General features: G+C 41.6%; 1 protein-coding gene across 1 annotated transcript; it reads left to right on the plus strand.

The window, feature by feature from the left end:
* The first annotated feature begins 7,156 nt into the window (after window positions 1–7,156).
* LOC139839058 (uncharacterized) lies at window positions 7,157–17,077 on the plus strand. The gene is made up of 2 exons (XM_071829104.1): window positions 7,157–7,916; window positions 16,845–17,077. Exons 1-2 carry the CDS (start codon window positions 7,157–7,159, stop codon window positions 17,075–17,077), a joined length of 993 nt encoding a protein of 330 aa, XP_071685205.1.
* Window positions 17,078–19,024: the final 1,947 nt, after the last annotated feature.

A 19,024-nucleotide genomic window follows, 5' to 3' on the forward strand; every position in this document is an offset into this window, starting at 1 on the left:
CAAACAAAAACAAAAATAGAAACAAACAAACAGACGCTCCAAGTAAAGTGCATAAGATGTGACGGAATAAAAATATAGTTTCAGGGGAGGAACCTGATAATTTGTCGATGAAGAAGGGGATGCCTTGGGCATCCCCAAGCTTAGACGCTTGAGCCTTCTTGATATATGCAGGGGTGAACCACCGGGGCATCCCCAAGCTTAGAGCTTTCACTCTCCTTGATCATGTTGCATCATACTCCTCTCTTGATCCTTGAAAACTTCCTCCACACCAAACTCGAAACAACTCATTAGAGGGTTAGTGCACATTATAAATTGACATATTCAGAGGTGACACAATCATTCTTAACACTTCTGGACATTGCATAATGCTACTGGACATTAGTGGATCAAAGAAATTCATCCAACATAGCAAAAGAGGCAATGCGAAATAAAAGGCAGAATCTGTCAAAACGGAACAGTTCGTATTGACGAATTTTAAAATGGCACCAGACTTGCTCAAATGAAAATGCTCAAATTGAATGAAAGTTGCGTACATATCTGAGGATCATGCACGTAAATTGGCTTAATTTTCTGAGCTACCTACAGGGAGGTGGACCCAGATTCGTGACAGCAAAGAAATCTGGAACTGCGCAGTAATCCAAATCTAGTACTTACTTTTCTATCAACGGCTTTACTTGGCACAACAAAACACAAAACTAAGATAAGGAGAGGTTGCTACAGTAGTAAACAACTTCCAAGACACAAATATAAAACAAAGTACTGTAGCAAAATAACACATGGGTTATCTCCCAAGAAGTTCTTTCTTTATAGCCATTAAGATGGGCTCAGCAGTTTTAATGATGCACTCATAAGAAATAGTATTTGAAGCAAAAGAGAGCATCAAGAGGCAAATTCAAAACACATTTAAGTCTAACATGCTTCCTATGCAAAGGAATCTTGTAAATAAACAAGTTCATGAAGAGCAAAGTAACAAGCATAGGAAGATAAAACAAGTGTAGCTTCAAAAATTTCAGCACATAGAGAGGTGTTTTAGTAACATGAAAATTTCTACAACCATATTTTCCTCTCTCATAATAACTTTCAGTAGCAACATTAGCAAACTCAACAATATAACTATCACATAAAGCATTCTTATCATGAGTCTCATGCATAAAATTATTACTCTCCACATAGGCATAATCAATTTTATTAGTTGTAGCGGGAGCAAATTCAACAAAGTAGCTATCATTATTATTCTCATCAAGTGTAGGAGGCATAGTATAATCATCATAAAAATTACTCTCCATAGTAGGTGGCACCAAAAGACCACTATCATTATAATCATCATATATGGGAGGCAAAGTATCATCAAAGTAAATTTTCTCCTCAATGCTTGGGGGACTAAAAATATCATGCTCATCAAAACCAGCTTCCCCAAGCTTAGAATTTTCCATATCATTAGCAACAATGGTGTTCAAAGTATTCATGCTAACATGTTCCATGGGTTTTTTAATTTTCGCATTAAACCATTCATGTCTTGACTCAGGAAATAGAATAAAAAGCTCACAGATGTTTTCCATTATGCCTTACTAGTGTAAACAAGAAACAAAAAGATGCAATTGCAGGATCTAAAGGAAATAGCTTCGAGCACAAACACAATGGCGCCAGAAAAGTACTTTACCTGGAACTGAAGTATGAGTGCCTTTTACCTTTCCTCCCCGGCAACGGCGCCAGAAAAGTGCTTGATGTCTACGTTCCCCCTCCTTTCCTGTAGACAGTGTTGGGCCTCCAAGAGCAGAGGTTTGTAGAACAGCAGCAAGTTTCCCTTAAGTGGATACCCAAGGTTTATCGAACTCAGGGAGGAAGAGGTCAAAGATATCCCTCTCATGCAACCCTGCAACCACAAAGCAAGAAGTCTCTTGTGTCCCCAACACACCTAATAGGTGCACTAGTTCGGCGAAGAGATAGTGAAATACAGGTGGTATGAATATATATGAGCAGTAGCAACGGTGCCAGAAAATAGCTTTCGGGCGTGTAGTTGATGGTGGTAGTATTGCAGCAGTAGTAATGCAGTGAAACAGTAAACAAGCAGTAGTAACGCAGCAGTATTTAGGAACAAGGCCTAGGGATTACACTTTCACTAGTGGACACTCTCAACATTGATCACATAACAGAATAGATAAATGCATACTCTACACTTTTGTTGGATGATGAACACATTGCGTAGGATTACACGAACCCTCAATGCCGGAGTTAACAAGCTCCACAATAATGCTCATATTTTAGTAACCTTTAGTGTAAGATAGATCAAAAGACTAAACCAAGTACTAACATAGCATGCACACTGTCACCTTCATGCATATGTAGGAGGAATAGATCACATCAATATTATCATAGCAATAGTTAACTTCTCAATCTACAAGAGATCATGATCATAGCATAAACCAAGTACTAACACGGTGCACACACTGTCACCTTTACACACGTGCAGGAGGAATAAAACTACTTTAATAACTTTGCTAGAGTAGCACATAGATAGTAGTGATACAAAACTCATATGAATCTCAATCATGTAAAGCAGCTCATGAGATTATTGTATTGAGGTACATAGGAGAGAGATGAACCACATAGCTACCGGTACAGCCCCGAGCCTCGATGGAGAACTACTCCCTCCTCATGGGAGCAGCAGCGGTGATGAAGATGGCGGTGGAGATGGCAGCGGTGTCGATGGAGGAGCCTTCCAGGGGCACTTCCCCGTTCCGGCAGCGTGCCGGAACAGAGACTCCTGTCCCCCAGATCTTGGCTTCGCGATGGCGGCGGCTCTGGAAGGTTTCTGTGGTTTTCGTCCAACGCCTCAGGGTTTTCGATCCAGGGGCTTTATATAGGCGAAGAGGCGGCGCAGGAGGGTCGAAGGGGCGACGACACCATAGGGCGGCGCGGCCAGGGCCTGGGCCGCGCCGGCCTATGGTCTGGGGGCCCAGTGCCCCCCCTCTGGTCCTTCCCGGGTGTTCTGGATGCTTCCGGTGAAAATAGGAACTTTGGCGTTGATTTCGTCCGATTCCGAGAATATTTCGTTACTAGGATTTCTGAAACCAAAAACAGCAGAAAACAGGAACTGGCACTTCGGCATCTTGTTAATAGGTTAGTTCCAGAAAATGCACGAATATGACATAAAAGTGTGCATAAAACATGTAGATAACATCAATAAGGTGGCATGGAACACAAGAAATTATCGATACGTCGGAGACGTATCAGCATGCTGTCGGGACGGGGAATTGCCCCCAGAGCTATCTCCATCGACTCAACCGCCATCTTCATCGCCATTTCTGACTCCCATGATGAGGAGTCAGTAGTTCTCCCCCGGGGCTAAGGGCTCTACCGGTAGCTATGTGGTTTATCTCTCTCTTCCATGGTGTGATCTTTATGTGACCATGAGCTTTGTAATCTAGATGTCGTTATGCTATTTAAGTGGATTTTACTTATGTGATGTTCGGAGACTCCTTGTCCCACATGTGTAAAGGTGACGGTGTGTGCACCGTGTGGGTCTCTTAGGCTATATTTCACAGAATACTTGTTCACTGAATCATGATTTGAGTTGGATGTCTCTATGAAATTGTGGTGTGTTAGTACCTCCTATGAATGATAAAAGTGACGGAGTAGGGTGTTCATTAGTACTTGGGAATACATCTTTAAGGTTTGCTTTTGCAGCCCAACGCGGTGAATTAGTGTTCGTTATCTAACCGAAGAGTAGTTCAGAATAGCATAGTGAAGTGCTTATATTTATATTCCTTTATGATATCATTGTTGAGAGTGACCACTAGTGAAAGTATGATCTCTAGGCCTTGTTTCCAAACATCGAATCACCATTTATTTACTATTTTACTGCATGTTTACTTGCTGCTATATTTATTTCAGATTGTTATTACCACTCATATTCATCCATATCACTTGCATTTTACTATCTCTTCGCCGAACTAGTGCACCTATACATCTGATAAGTGTATTGGGTGTGTTGGGGACACAAGAGACTTCTTGTATCTTAATTGCAGGGTTGCTTGAGAGGGATATCTTTGACCTCTACCTCCCTGAGTTCGATAAACCTTGGGTGATCCACTTAAGGGAAACTTGTTGATGTTCTACAAACCTCTGCACTTGGAGGCCCAACACTGTCTACAAGAATAGAAGCGTGTGTAGACATCATTGAGCCCTTCGGCCTTCTCCCTCCCAACCACCATGGCCAAGAACGAAGTAGTAGAGAGCAACAACTACTCAACGTGATTTTATTGCAGCAAGAAGAAGGTCGCGTTGTGGGAGCAAGAACAATCGAAGCTAATCCTCGCCATGGATCCGACCGGGAGGTGCCAACATAAGAACTAGCTCCATCCTCCATCACTCCATCATTCTCACTGCTGAGCAGACAAAGAGAAATGGTACGAAAGAGAGCATAGCTAGATCAAGATCCGGCCACCCCTTTATTCACCGAGGAGAAACTGGGAAAGAAAAAACCTGCTACTACAAGAAACCATACCCAGTCCCACCCACCACCGGCGGCAAGGGAGATAGAGGCCGGTGGGGGGAGCAAGGGGAAAGGGGAAAGGGCTCAAGCAGAGCAAGTCTCCACAAGGGTACTCGAGAAGAGAAAGGGCGGACCCATCGAGCCAAACGTTATCTCAACATGCTCTGGTCTAAGAGGGTGAGAGCATGTGCGTTTTTTATAAAGAGGATTTTTGTTAGGAAAATGATGGCTACTCCCGGAGGATCGCTCTCTCGCGTCCTCCGGAACGATAGCGTAACACATCAAGGTAGCGTGGCAACGTGGCTGGCCCCACCCCCAGTCTTATATCTTTAACCGTTCATTCTCCACCATTCTTTCCGCACACTTCCTCTCATGTATTCTCTCACAAGCCAAATCCCACAAGCACTACTTCTAGGCTCCCAGTTTCTATATATTCAGGATTCTATTGTGCGGTCTGCCGGAGGGTATGTGTAATGGTAAAGACGACATGTCATCCTTTCACATCATTAGAGAGAGAAATACATATAAATTGTATAATCTACTATATTATCTTATTACCATCCTTAACAATTAATGAAGATCACTTATTTTTAGTAAGAAATTAATTTGCTAAGGAAAGACATGGTACAACACATGAAATAGCTCCCTCTTATTTTCTCAAACATCATCCCTCACTTAAATAAAGACACCCTCCCTTTTCTTATTTTTCTCTACTAAACGAAGGCTCGTGTCACATCATTATACATTTCTGATAACATGTCGATACTTAATAAAGTTCACCTTTTAGAGAAGAAAAGTATAGGAGAACCAACCTATGGTTGGGTGGTTAGGAGGGCAGTGGCACCCCCAGCCCACCAGAGTTCAAACTCCAGGTTTGACATTTTGGTGTCTCATTAAAGGCGGAATATTCTTCAGTGGGAGGCGACATTTTCATCGACAGCGAAGCGCCTGTGATGACTTCGTCAATCTCAAGACCCGTCGGATGATGTTTCTTGGACGCAGTCTTTCGGAGGTGCTCATAGGGGTAGGGTGTGCATGCGTGCGTTCATAGGGTGAGTGTATGTGCTATATGTGAGCGCCTACGTCTACTATGTTTCGCAAGAAAAAAAAGAGAAGAAAAGTATAGCTCTTATCTTAGAGCAAGTACAGTAAGGTACAGTCAGCTGGCTATAACAGATAAAATATTATATCTTTACTTAGTTGGAGGAGTGAGAATAGGAGAGAGAAGGTAAGTGGGCTCTTATGCAAGAGCCAGCTCTAGCACGTGCTCCTAGGCATTTTGTGAGAGTGAAAGGTGAACCATATTTTAATAAAGTAGTACATTATTAGAGTCCACTATTGTATATGATGGCTATAAGTTAGCTATAGATGATATGACAAACCACTATAGCCAGTTGCTGGCTATACTATTGTTTTTGCTCTTAACTGCTCCCTCACCATGGCGTTTCGACCACAAACGACACAGAGTTGACGATTTTCGCTGGCATAGAGAACCATATCTATGTCGACATGTCCTCGTGACAAAATTAAAAGTCTGCTCCATTACGCTTCTTAGCAAAAAAGGGGTTTTATTATTATTTAATTGTAAAGCCACCAGCTTACTAGCAGCAGTACGGGGGCTGACCAATTAGGAGTATATATTATATGAACAATTCAAACATAAACAAAGGTCCATACTTATCTATCAATTGGGTGCTTGATTATATCATATGCTGGGTTCTTGCTTTCGTGTTGCGTGCCTCAACGACCCCCCCCCCCCCCCCAAATTTGTACGGTACAGAACGCGAGTAACCGCAGAGAGACATGTGCTGTTTGGCACTACAGTACAAATGAAACAAATCAAAGAAACCAATTGGCTAGCGTCGTGCTTGCAATCACAACGTCATGTTAAGCTAAGACAGGCTAACAATCCAGCATAGCGCAAAGTCAAACAAGGTTAGGACTTAGGATGTTTCTCAAAGAAAAAAAAGGTTAGGACTTAGGAGTATATAACGACACCTGAAGCCGGCCGACTCAAACACCTCAACCGCCGCAACAGATTACCTTAATCATCTCACGATTCTTTGAGCATGCGTGTCGCCGTACGCGCGTCCGTCCGGACATGCATGTACATAGACAGATGCCCGTACATGTGGCATGTACGTACAAATGAGAGTATGCTGTTAGGATTCCCAAATAAGAGTACTACACTTATAATGAAAAATGCAAAGTCAGCTGTTAAGATTCCAGTGAGGGCAGTTAGAAGCTTTCATGTTGGAAGCAGCATGATTTTGGGTGGGTGGATTGTACTTTCAAGTTCGATGCAATAATGGAGTAGGTCGCGAATAGTACAAACTCTGATAGAGAACATAATCAACGTCGCTGACTTCTGGGCAACAGTGTGGTACAAGCTGATAGATGCCCAATTTCATGCTCTGAAGACGCCACACGGTTGACAAACCAATATCTTAAGACGGCTTTTTTCCTGGTATTTTGAAGCTAATGAAGCTTCAATGTTTTAGTAAGTTTGGATAGTCGTTCTTTTTTAAAAGCATTTTTAATAGAGATATACAACATTTTTTATGCTTTTCAAAACAAATCAAAACCCCGAAATCGTGGCTTGAGTGGAAGGACCCATCCAAGATTTGGGTTGGCTCCGGCAACCCGTGCTCGGACTATGACATGGACCTTTTCTACTCCGCGACCACAATCAACCTTGGGAATGGTAAAAAGACGCCTTTTTGGCAAGCGCCGTGGCTTCAGGGGAGAAAGCCTATTGACATTGCACCCCTAATTTTCGGCTCGTCCAAGAGAAAGAACTGGAAAGTCGCCCAAGCTCTCCACAATGATGCTTGGGTGAGCAAAATTGACTTGGAGGGCACCTTCACCATCGACCATATGGCGCAGTTCATCGACCTTTGGACCCTCATCTCCACCATCCATCTTGATCCGGATGTTGATGATGACATTGTGTGGAGGCTCACGGCTAATGGCCATTATTCCGCCAAATCGGCCTATGAGTTGCAATTTTTGGGCTCGCTGCTATCTCCTATGAACAAGCTGATTTGGAAGGCTTGGGCCCCCCCAAAGGTGAAGTTCTTTGCATGGCTCCTATACCAAAACAGGATTTGGACGGCTGATCGCCTCGCCAAGCGTGGATGGCCAAACTGCGGGCTGTGCCCCCTTTGTAAACAGTGCACCGAAACTCATGATCACCTCTTCGTCCATTGCCGCTACACCACCCGCCTTTGGGGCTTCGTCAAGGATTGGATGGGCACCAATGCGATCACCCCCTTACAATGGGCAAATCATGACATTCACTCTTGGTGGGACTCCATGACGGGGGGGCATGTGCCTAATCGGAAGGCCATGGCCTCGGTGGCGCTTCTCGTGTCCTGGGAGCTGTGGAACGAGCGCAACGCTAGGGTCTTCAACGCCAAAAGTGCTCTGATGTCTACTTCCCCCTCCTTTTCCTGTAGACAGTGTTGGGCCTCCAAAAGCAGAGGTTTGTAGAACAGCAGCAAGTTTTCCCTTAAGTGGATCACCCAAGGTTTATCGAACTCAGGGAGGAAGAGGTCAAAGATATCCCTCTCATGCAACCCTGCAACCACAAAGCAAGAAGTCTCTTGTGTCCCCAACACACCTAATAGGTGCACTAGTTCAGCGAAGAGATAGTGAAATACAGGTGGTATGAATAAGCAGTAGCAGTAGCAACGATGCCAGAAAATAGCTTGCTGGCGTGTAGTTGATGGTGGTAGTATTGCAACAGTAGTAACGCAAAGAAACAAGAAACAAGCAGCGATAGCAGTATTTAGGAACAAGGCCTAGGGATTACACTTTCACTAGTGGACACTCTCAACATTGATCACATAACAGAATAGATAAATGCATACTCTACACTTTGTTGGATGATGAACACATTGCGTAGGATTACACGAACCCTCAATGCCGGAGTTAACAAGCTCCACAATAATGCTCATGTTTAAGTAACCTTATAGTGTAAGATAGATCAATAGACTAAACCAAGTACTAACATAGCATGCACACTGTCACCTTCATGCATATGTAGGAGGAATAGATCACATCAATATTATCATAGCAATAGTTAACTTCGCAATCTACAAGAGATCATGATCATAGCATAAACCAAGTACTAACACGGTGCACACACTGTCGCCTTTACACACGTGCAGGAGGAATAGAACTACTTTAATAACATCACTAGAGTAGCACATAGATGAATTGTGATACAAAACTCATATGAATCTCAATCATGTAAAGCAGCTCATGAGATTATTGTATTGAGGTACATGGGAGAGAGATGAACCACATAGCTACAGCGAAGCCCTCAGCCTCAGGGGTGAATTACTCCCTCCTCATCATGGGGGCAGCGATGGCGGTGAAGATGGCGGTGAAGACGGCGGTGGAGATGGCTCCGGGGGCAATTCCCCATCCCGGCAGGGTGCCGAAACAGAGTTCTGTCCCCCGAATTGGAGTTTCGCGATGGCGGCGGCGCCCCTGGAGTCTTTCTGGAGTTTCGTCAATTGGTACTGTGTTTTTAGGTCGAAAGGGCTTTTATAGGCGAAGAGGCGGTGCAGGGGGGCACCTGGGGGCGCCACACCCTAGGCCGGCGCGGCCTAGGCCTGGCCCGCGCCGCCATGTGGTGTGGTGGCCCCCTGGCCCCTCTCTGACTCTTCTTCGGTGTTCTGGACGCTTCCGGGAAAAATAGGAGGTTTGGCGTTGATTTCGTCCAATTCCGAGAATATTGCCCGAACAGCCTTTCTGGAACCAAAAACAGCAGAAAACAGGAACTGGCACTGTGGCATCTTGTTAATAGGTTAGTTCCGGAAAATGCATGAAAATGATATAAAGTGTGAACAAAACATGTTGGTATTTTCATAAAACAAGCATGGAACATCGGAAATTATAGATACGTTGGAGACGTATCAGCATCCCCAAGCTTAGTTCCTACTCGTCCTCGAGTAGGTAAACGATAAAAGATAATTTCTGAGGTGACATGCTACCAACATAATCTTAATCATACCATTGTAAAGCATATGAGATGAATGCAGCGATTCGAAACAATGTAAATGCAATGAGTAAACAAGTGAATCATATAGCAAAGACTTTTCATGAATAGTACTTTCGAGACAAGCATCAATAAGTCTTGCATAAGAGTTACTCATAAAGCAATAAATTCATAGTAGAGACATTGAAGCAACACAATGGAAGATTAAGTTTCAGCGGTTTCTTTCAACTTGTAACATGTATATCTCATGGATAGTTGTCAATGCAAAGCAATATAACAAATGCAATAAGCAAGTATATAAGAATCAATGCACAGTTCACACAAATGTTTGCTTCTTGAGGTGGAGAAAGATAGGTGAACTGACTCAACAATAAAAGTAAAAGAATGGTCCTTCAAAGAGGAAAGCATCGATTGCTATATTTGTGCTAGAGCTTTTATTTTGAAAACATGAAACAATTTTGTCAACGGTAGTAATAAAGCATATGCATCATGTAAATTATATCTTATAAGTTGCAAGCCTCATGCATAGTGTACTAATAGTGCCCGCACCTTGTCCTAATTAGCTTGGACTACCGGATCATCACAATGCATTGTTTTTACCAAGTGTCACAAAGGGGTACCTCTATGCCGCCTGTACAAAGGTCTAAGGAGAAAGCTCGCATTGGATTTCTCGCTATTGATTATTCTTCAACTTAGACATCCATACCGGGACAACATAGACAACAGATAATGGACACCTCTTTTATGCATAAGCATATAACAACAATTAATAATTTTCTCATTTGAGATTGAGGATATATGTCCAAAACTGAAACTTCCACCATGGATCATGGCTTTAGTTAGCGGCCCAATGTTCTTCTCTAACAATATGCATGCTTAACCATAGGGTGGTAGATCTCTCTTACTTCAGACAAGACGGACATGCATAGCAACTCACATGAAATTCAACAATGAATAGTTGATGGCGTCCCCAGTGAACATGGTTATCGCACAACAAGCAACTTAATAAGAGATAAAGTGCATAATTACATATTCAATACCACAATAGTTTTTAAGCTATTTGTCCCATGAGCTATATATTGCAAAGGTGAATGATGGAATTTTAAAGGTAGCACTCAAGCAATTTACTTTGGAATGGCGGAAAATACCATGTAGTAGGTAGGTATGGTGGACACAAATGGCATAGTGTTGTTTGGCTCAAGGATTTGGATGCATGAGAAGTATTCCCTCTCGATACAAGGTTTAGGCTAGCAAGGTTGTTTGAAGCAAACACAAGCACGAACTAGTACAGCAAAACTCACATAAAAGACATATTACAAGCATTATAAAACTATACATCGTCTTCCTTGTTGTTCGAACATCTTACTAGAAAATATCTAGACTCTAGAGAAACCACTCATGCAAACCCAAATTTTAACAAGCTCTATGTATTTCCTCACTAATGGGTGCAAGGTATATGATGCAAGAGCTTAAACAAGAGCACAACAATTGCCAAGTATCACATTATTCAAGACATCACACCAATTTCTACATGTAGCATTTTCCAATTCCAACCATATAATAATTTAACGAAGCAGTTTCAACCTTCGCCATGAATATTATGAGCTAAGAACACATGTGTTCATACGAACCAGCGGAGCGTGTCTCTCTCCCACACAAGCATTTATTCAAACACAAACAAAAACAAAAGCATACAGACGCTCCAAGTAAAGCACATAAGATGTGACCGAATAAAAATATAGTTTCAAGAGAAGGAACCTGATAATTTGTCGATGAAGAAGGGGATGCCTTGGGCATCCCCAAGCTTAGACGCTTGAGTCTTCTTGAAATATGCAGGGATGAACCACCGGGGCATCCCCAAGCTTAGAGCTTTCACTCTTCTTGATCATAGTATATCATCCTCCTTTCTTGACCCTTGAAAACTTCCTCCACACCAAACTCGAAACAACTCATTAGAGGGTTAGTGCACAATAAAAATTAACATATTCAGAGGTGACACAATCATTCTTAACACTTCTGGACATTGCATAATGCTACTGGACATTAGTGGATCAAAGAAATTCATCCAACATAGCAAAAGAGGCAATGCGAAATAAAAGGCAGAATCTGTCAAAACAGAACAGTTCGTATTGACGAATTTTAAAATGGCACCAGACTTGCTCAAATGAAAATGCTCAAATTGAATGAAAGTTGCGTACATATCTTAGGATCATGCACGTAAATTGGCTTAATTTTCTGAGCTACCTACAGGGAGGTGGACCCAGATTCGTGACAGCAAAGAAATCTGGAACTGCGCAGTAATCCAAATCTAGTACTTACTTTTCTATCAACGGCTTTACTTGGCACAACAAAACACAAAACTAAGATAAGGAGAGGTTGCTACAGTAGTAAACAACTTCCAAGACACAAATATAAAACAAAGTACTGTAGCAAAATAACACATGGGTTATCTCCCAAGAAGTTCTTTCTTTATAGCCATTAAGATGGGCTCAGCAGTTTTAATAATCCATTCGCGGGAAATAGTATTTGAAGCAAAAGAGAGCTTCAAGAGGCAAATTCAAAACAAATTTAAGTCTAACATGCTTCCTATGAAGAGGAATCTTGTACACAAATGAATTCATGAAGAACAAAGTGACAAGCATAAGAGGATAAAACACGAGTAACTTCAAGATTCTCAACATAAAGAGGGGAAACTTAATATTATTAAGATGCATATAACCATATTTCCCTCTCTCATAATAACTTTCAGTAGCATCATTGATGAAATCCACAATATACCCATCACTTAAAACATTCTTATCATGGTTCATATGCATAGAAGTATCATTAATTTTGGCATAAGAAGAGTTATTCTCATTAATAGTAATTGGAGCAAGATTATTATCAGGAATTTGAACATGGTAAACACGTTGCATATTAAAAGAATTGTTTTTGGTAATCCAATCATGACTATGACAAGTTTCATAAGGATAATTATAACCTATATCATAGCATTCTTTATAATAATCATCAAAGATCGGAGGCACAGTGTCATCATAAGAAATAGAATAGTTATCTTTCACAGTCGGTTTATCTATGACCATACCATCATTGTTATTAGAAGGAGATGTATCAAACACATAATGATCAGTAGCAAAAGGATTTTCAAACACCTCTTCCCCAAGCTTACAGCTTTCTATATTATTATGGGAGGAAGCATGGATAGCACTGACACTATGGCAATTATTATCATCATTTTCAGAATTAGTTTCCCAGAGATTTGCAATATCAAAAGTAGTGTGTTCATTCAAATCATGATTGCTAATGTATGTAAAGGGCATAGGAAGATCATCGTATTCAGATTCATTATCACAATAATCATTAGGAGCAACATACTTACGGTTACCTAGCGTTATCTCATTCACGCGAGGATACGCCGTTACCTCTTTCTTTTTATTCTCCTTCTTCTTCTTCTTCTTCATTCCCTTCTTCTTCTTCTTCTCTTCCTTCTCCTCATTTCCTTCTTTAGGAGGAAGAGGCTTGAAGGGTGGCTCATCCGCATAACCTGATTTACTTTCAGAAACAATAGAAGAAACTTGGGAGGATCCCTCCTTTTCATTAATTAGTTGAAAACACACAGCGGTCCTATCATATTTTGGCAAGGTGTCATCTTCTAAAATATTTTGTATGTAAGTATTTGTATGGCTATTATCAATGCAATAAGAAAAACACCCATGCAGGACATCATCAATATCAAGATCACTCATATGTAACAAAGAGATTTTTCTCGACAGTTCTTCACACCCCAAAAATAAAGTAAGTTCATCATGCTGATTAGGAGTAGTTTCATCATCACAATACAAATTTGCAGCACTCATTGGGTTCAAATTATCATTGGAGGAGCATTGAAAATTAAAATGACCCACTTCATGGCAAACTTCACAAATAAAAGGATAGAGGGCACAAACTTTCTTACCAAGATCATCTAGAGCCCTAAGCCACTTTCTAGTTTTTTCATTAATATGATGGATGCAATATTCATCTTTGACTTGATTAATTCCACAGGGTCTATGCATTCCACAAAAATTAACATGCTTATAAGAAATAGCATTCTTAGGAGTTTGAGCATGCTTATTGCAATAATTAACAACAATTTCATTCTTCATGCAAGCCTCTTTAAAAGGTTCATGATACTTATCAAAATTCTTCTTAGGCAATTCAAAATGAGAAGCAAAGGATTTATAAAGATTTGCAGCAACTTGAGAGTCAAGACCATAAGTAGCACTCATATTTCGAAATTTATCGGTATCCATAAAAGCTTCAATGCATTCATAATCATAATTTATACCTGACTCTTTACCTTCATTGTTCTCCCATCCTTCAGCGTTCTCCTTAATCCGATCAAGAAGATCCCACCTAGCTTCAACCTCCTTGCTTGTGAAAGATCCCTCCGAACACGCGTCCAGATAGTCCTTGTGTTGTCCTGAAAGTCTCGCATAAAAATTGTTAACAATAACATTACGGGGGAGCTCATGAATGGGACATTTGAGCATTAGTGACTTTAGTCTCCCCCACGCTTGAGAAATACTCTCTCCATCACGAGGATAAAAGTTATAAATATAATTCCTATCAATATGCACTTCATGAGGAGGATAAAATTTAGAATAAAACCGGGGCACAATATCATTCCATTCAAGAGAATCCCCATTATCCAGTAATTTATACCAATGCGCCGCTTTACCAGACAGCGATATAGAGAATAGTTTCTTCCTCACTTCATCCATAGCAATACCTGCACACTTGAATAAACCACATAATTCATGCAAGAACAATAAATGATCTCCAGGGTGGACAGTTCCATCCCCTGTATAATGGTTATCCATAACGCGTTCAATAATTTGCATAGGTATTTTATACGGAATACTTTCGGCAGGTGGATTTAAAATATCAGAAGCATCATTAGAGTTATCGCATATGGGAGATAAAGCATTATCAGAGCAAAATATTTCTTCCAAAGCTGAGGAGCAAAAAAGATTATTTTTATATAAACTAGCTTCCCCAAGCTTAGACTTATCCATAGTATTAGTAGTAATTGCATTCATACTAATAACATCACTACTAGCATGTAAATAAGGTTCCATAGGTTTTTTAATTTTTGCATCAAACAATTCTAAATCAGGAAAAAGACTAAAAAGCTCACCAATTTTTTTGTTGTTTTCCATTATGCCTAACTAGTGTAAACAAGAAACAAAAAGTTGCAATTGCAGGATCTAAAGGAAATAGCTTCGAGTACTTACAATGGCGGAAAATAGCTTAGTAGCCGAGATCCGGAGTGTGAGTACCTTTTACCTTTCCTCCCCGGCAACGGCGCCAGAAAATAGCTTGATGTCTACTTCCCCCTCCTTTTCCTGTAGACAGTGTTGGGCCTCCAAGAGCAGAGGTTTGTAGAACAGCAGCAAGTTTTCCCTTAAGTGGATCACCCAAGGTTTATCGAACTCAGGGAGGAAGAGGTCAAAGATATCCCTCTCATGCAACCCTGCAACCACAAAGCAAGAAGTCTCTTGTGTCCCCAACACACCTAATAGGTGCACTAGTTCAGCGAAGAGATAGTGAAATACAGGTGGTATGAATAAGCAGTAGCAGTAGCAACGATGCCAGAAAATAGCTTGCTGGCGTGTAGTTGATGGTGGTAGTATTGCAACAGTAGTAACGCAGTAAAACAGTAAACAAGCAGCGATAGCAGTATTTAGAAACAAGGCCTAGGGATTACACTTTCACTAGTGGACACTCTCAACATTGATCACATAACAGAATAGATAAATGCATACTCTACACTTTGTTGGATGATGAACACATTGCGTAGGATTACACGAACCCTCAATGCCGGAGTTAACAAGCTCCACAATAATGCTCATGTTTAAGTAACCTTATAGTGTAAGATAGATCAATAGACTAAACCAAGTACTAACATAGCATGCACACTGTCACCTTCATGCATATGTAGGAGGAATAGATCACATCAATATTATCATAGCAATAGTTAACTTCGCAATCTACAAGAGATCATGATCATAGCATAAACCAATTACTAACACGGTGCACACACTGTTGCCTTTACACACGTGCAGGAGGAATAGAACTACTTTAATAACATCACTAGAGTAGCACATAGATGAATTGTGATACAAAACTCATATGAATCTCAATCATGTAAAGCAGCTCATGAGATTATTGTATTGAGGTACATGGGAGAGAGATGAACCACATAGCTACAGCGAAGCCCTCAGCCTCAGGGGTGAATTACTCCCTCCTCATCATGGGGGCAGCGATGGCGGTGAAGATGGCGGTGAAGACGGCGGTGGAGATGGCTCCGGGGGCAATTCCCCGTCCCGGCAGGGTGCCGAAACAGAGTTCTGTCCCCCGAATTGGAGTTTCGCGATGGCGGCGGCGCCCCTGGAGTCTTTCTGGAGTTTCGTCAATTGGTACTGCGTTTTTAGGTTGAAAGGGCTTTTATAGGCGAAGAGGCGGCGCAGGGGGCACTGGGGCGCCACACCCTAGGCCGGCGCGGCCTAGGCCCTGGCCCGCGCCGCCATGTGGTGTGGTGGCCCCCTGGCCCCTCTCCGACTCTTCTTCGGTGTTCTGGACGCTTCCGGGAAAAATAGGAGGTTTGGCGTTGATTTCGTCCAATTCCGAGAATATTGCCCGAACAGCCTTTCTGGAACCAAAAACAGCAGAAAACAGGAACTGGCACTGTGGCATCTTGTTAATAGGTTAGTTCCGGAAAATGCATGAAAATGATATAAAGTGTGAACAAAACATGTTGGTATTGTCATAAAACAAGCATGGAACATCGGAAATTATAGATACGTTGGAGACGTATCATGCTCCGCCGCAGGTAGTCTTCGATAAGATTAGGAAAGAAGCACACCTTTGGGTGTTAGCGGGTGCCAAAAGGTTGGGCAACATGATGCCGCGAGAGTGATTGTTGTATCCCCGGACTTTGTGTCCGTTTGTTTTCTTTTCCTTTCGCATGATCTCTCATGTAAAACTCCTTCTTAATTAATAGATTGGGGCAAAGCTTTTGCCCCCGTTTCAAAAAAAAACAAAACCCCGAAATCATGAATTTTTAAGCTTTTCTAATTTCTACGGTCGGTATATGCAACACATTATTGAGATTGATCAAATGAAAATAATATCGTTACATATTTTCTGAAAAATATTTCATAACTATTATGAAATTTTTAAATTGTTTGCTCCTGTTGTGAGGAAAAAATTGGACCAAAATTATACGAACTCATTGCTGCCCTTATCACTCTAGATTTGGCGCCTCAACGATGTCCTAACCGTTGTGTCCTTTTTTAGGCTCTCTTGCATTTGAGGTGGTCCATGTTGAGGAGGACGACATCTTTGATAGCATGGTCGCATTCTATCGAGAAGCAAGGACTCCACCGGAGGACAGTTGGATTAGGTTATATCTAGATCAGGAAGCAAGGCTTCCTCTAGCGGCCGATGTCTCAGGCCTTGCAGAGGAGGATGCAAGACTTGCTCATTTGGTTAGACATTCTATTTCGAGGATCAAGGCAGTGCACCGCTAGAGTTGCGGACATGGCTATCAAACGCGTTGCAAATATGACAACACTGTTGTGCATGTGTGTGTGCTGCTATTAGAGTTTTCTATAACCAGCAAGTGGAAGCGGAAACACTTGGTTGCTTCAATTTGGTGATGCTCTTTGAGTACCGAGTCTAGAGCTCTGGGACCTAGCTCCACATCCGATGATTGTATACACGTTAATGTAGTGTTTCCGTGTCATGTCCTTGTTGAGAGACCTCTCTTGTTGAAGCCTTCGATTGGAGATTGCTCAGACTTGCTCCGTGGAGTGAAAGTCCATATCAGGTGTTTGCTATCTAGATTTGGTGACACTGCCATCCTCTTCTTGGAGGGGTCACTATTTGGAGAACATATTTTAATAATCAATGTGCTATGTTGGATGTAGCTTGTCATTTGCACTTTTTGTGTGTGTGCGCTATTGTTTTTTTCCTTTTAATAAGTTGGTTGTGTGTACCCTGTGTGTGTAGACTATCTTTCACATTGTGTTTCAGTAGAGGCCGGATGTACTTGATATCACCTTCTTATCAGTATGTCATCTTTCAGCAAAAGAGAGTCTTGATCCAATCCACTAACGGATCTAGCGATGCGATGTAGGGTGATCGTCATGAAGAGAGAAAACAGAAAAAGTAGTTTGCCTTCTCTTACTAAGAGATTATTTCTTAGTAAGAAGGAAGAGGAAGTTTTTCAAAATTTGTAGGAGAAGCCATATCATACTCACACGGTTTTGAAGTTTATTTAATCATGTCGTAATTTTAGGAGCATGTCAATATTGTATGTTATAAATGTTGGAGATATGCCCAAGAGGCAATAATAAAATGGTTATTATAATATATCTTTGTGTTTATGATAATGTTTGCATACCATGCTATAATTGTATTAACCGAAACATTGATACATGTGTGTTATGTAAACAACAAGGAGTCCCTAGTAAGCCTCTTATATAACTAGCTTGTTGATTAATGGATGATCATGGTTTCGTGATCATGAACATTGGATGTTATTAATAACAAGGTTATGTCATTAGGTGAATGATATAATGGACACACACCCAAATAAGCATAGCATAAGATCAAGTCATTAAGTTCAATTTGCTATAAGCTTTCGATACATAGTTGCCTAAGTCCTTCGACCATGAGATCGTGTAAATCACTTACACCGGAAGGGTACTTTGATTACATCAAACGCCATTGCGTAAATGGGTGGTTATAAAGATGGGATTAAGTATTTGGAAAGTGTGAGTTGAGGCATATGGATCAATAGTGGGATTTGTCCATCCTGATGACGGATAGATATACTCTGGGCCCTCTCGGTGGAATGTCATCTGATTAGCTTGCAAGCATATGATTGGATCATAAGAGATGACATACCACGGTACGAGTAAAGAGTACTTGTCGGTAATGAGGTTGAACAATGTATGGAGATACCGATGATCGAACCTCGGACAAGTAAAATATCGCGTGACAAAGGGAATCGGCATCATATGTAAATGGTTCAATCGATCACTAAGTCATCGTTGAATATGTGGGAGCCATTATGGATCTCCAGATCCCGCTATTGGTTATTGCTCGGAGAGGAGTCTCGACCATGTCTGCATAGTTCGCGAACCGTAGGGTGACGCGCTTAAGGTTCGATGTCGCATAAGTAGATTTGAATATGGTATGGAGACGAAGTTTGTTCGGAGTCTCGGATGTGATCCAGGATGTCACGAGGAGGTCCGGAATAGTCCGGAGAATAAGATTCATATAAGGGAAGTTGATTTCTGGGTTTCGGAAAGGTTCGGGATTTTTCCGGTGGTTGACTAGAAGGTTCTAGAAGGTTCCGGAGGGGTCCACCATGGGGCCCACGACCTAGGAGGCCTAGCATGGGCCGAGGGGATGCTCCCTGGCCTAATGGGCCAGGGGCACATGCCCCCCAAGGCCCAGGCCGGCCAACC

This window comes from Lolium perenne, chromosome 4, assembly GCF_019359855.2.
Source record: "Lolium perenne isolate Kyuss_39 chromosome 4, Kyuss_2.0, whole genome shotgun sequence".
In the NCBI taxonomy this organism is placed as follows: Eukaryota; Viridiplantae; Streptophyta; class Magnoliopsida; order Poales; family Poaceae; genus Lolium; species Lolium perenne.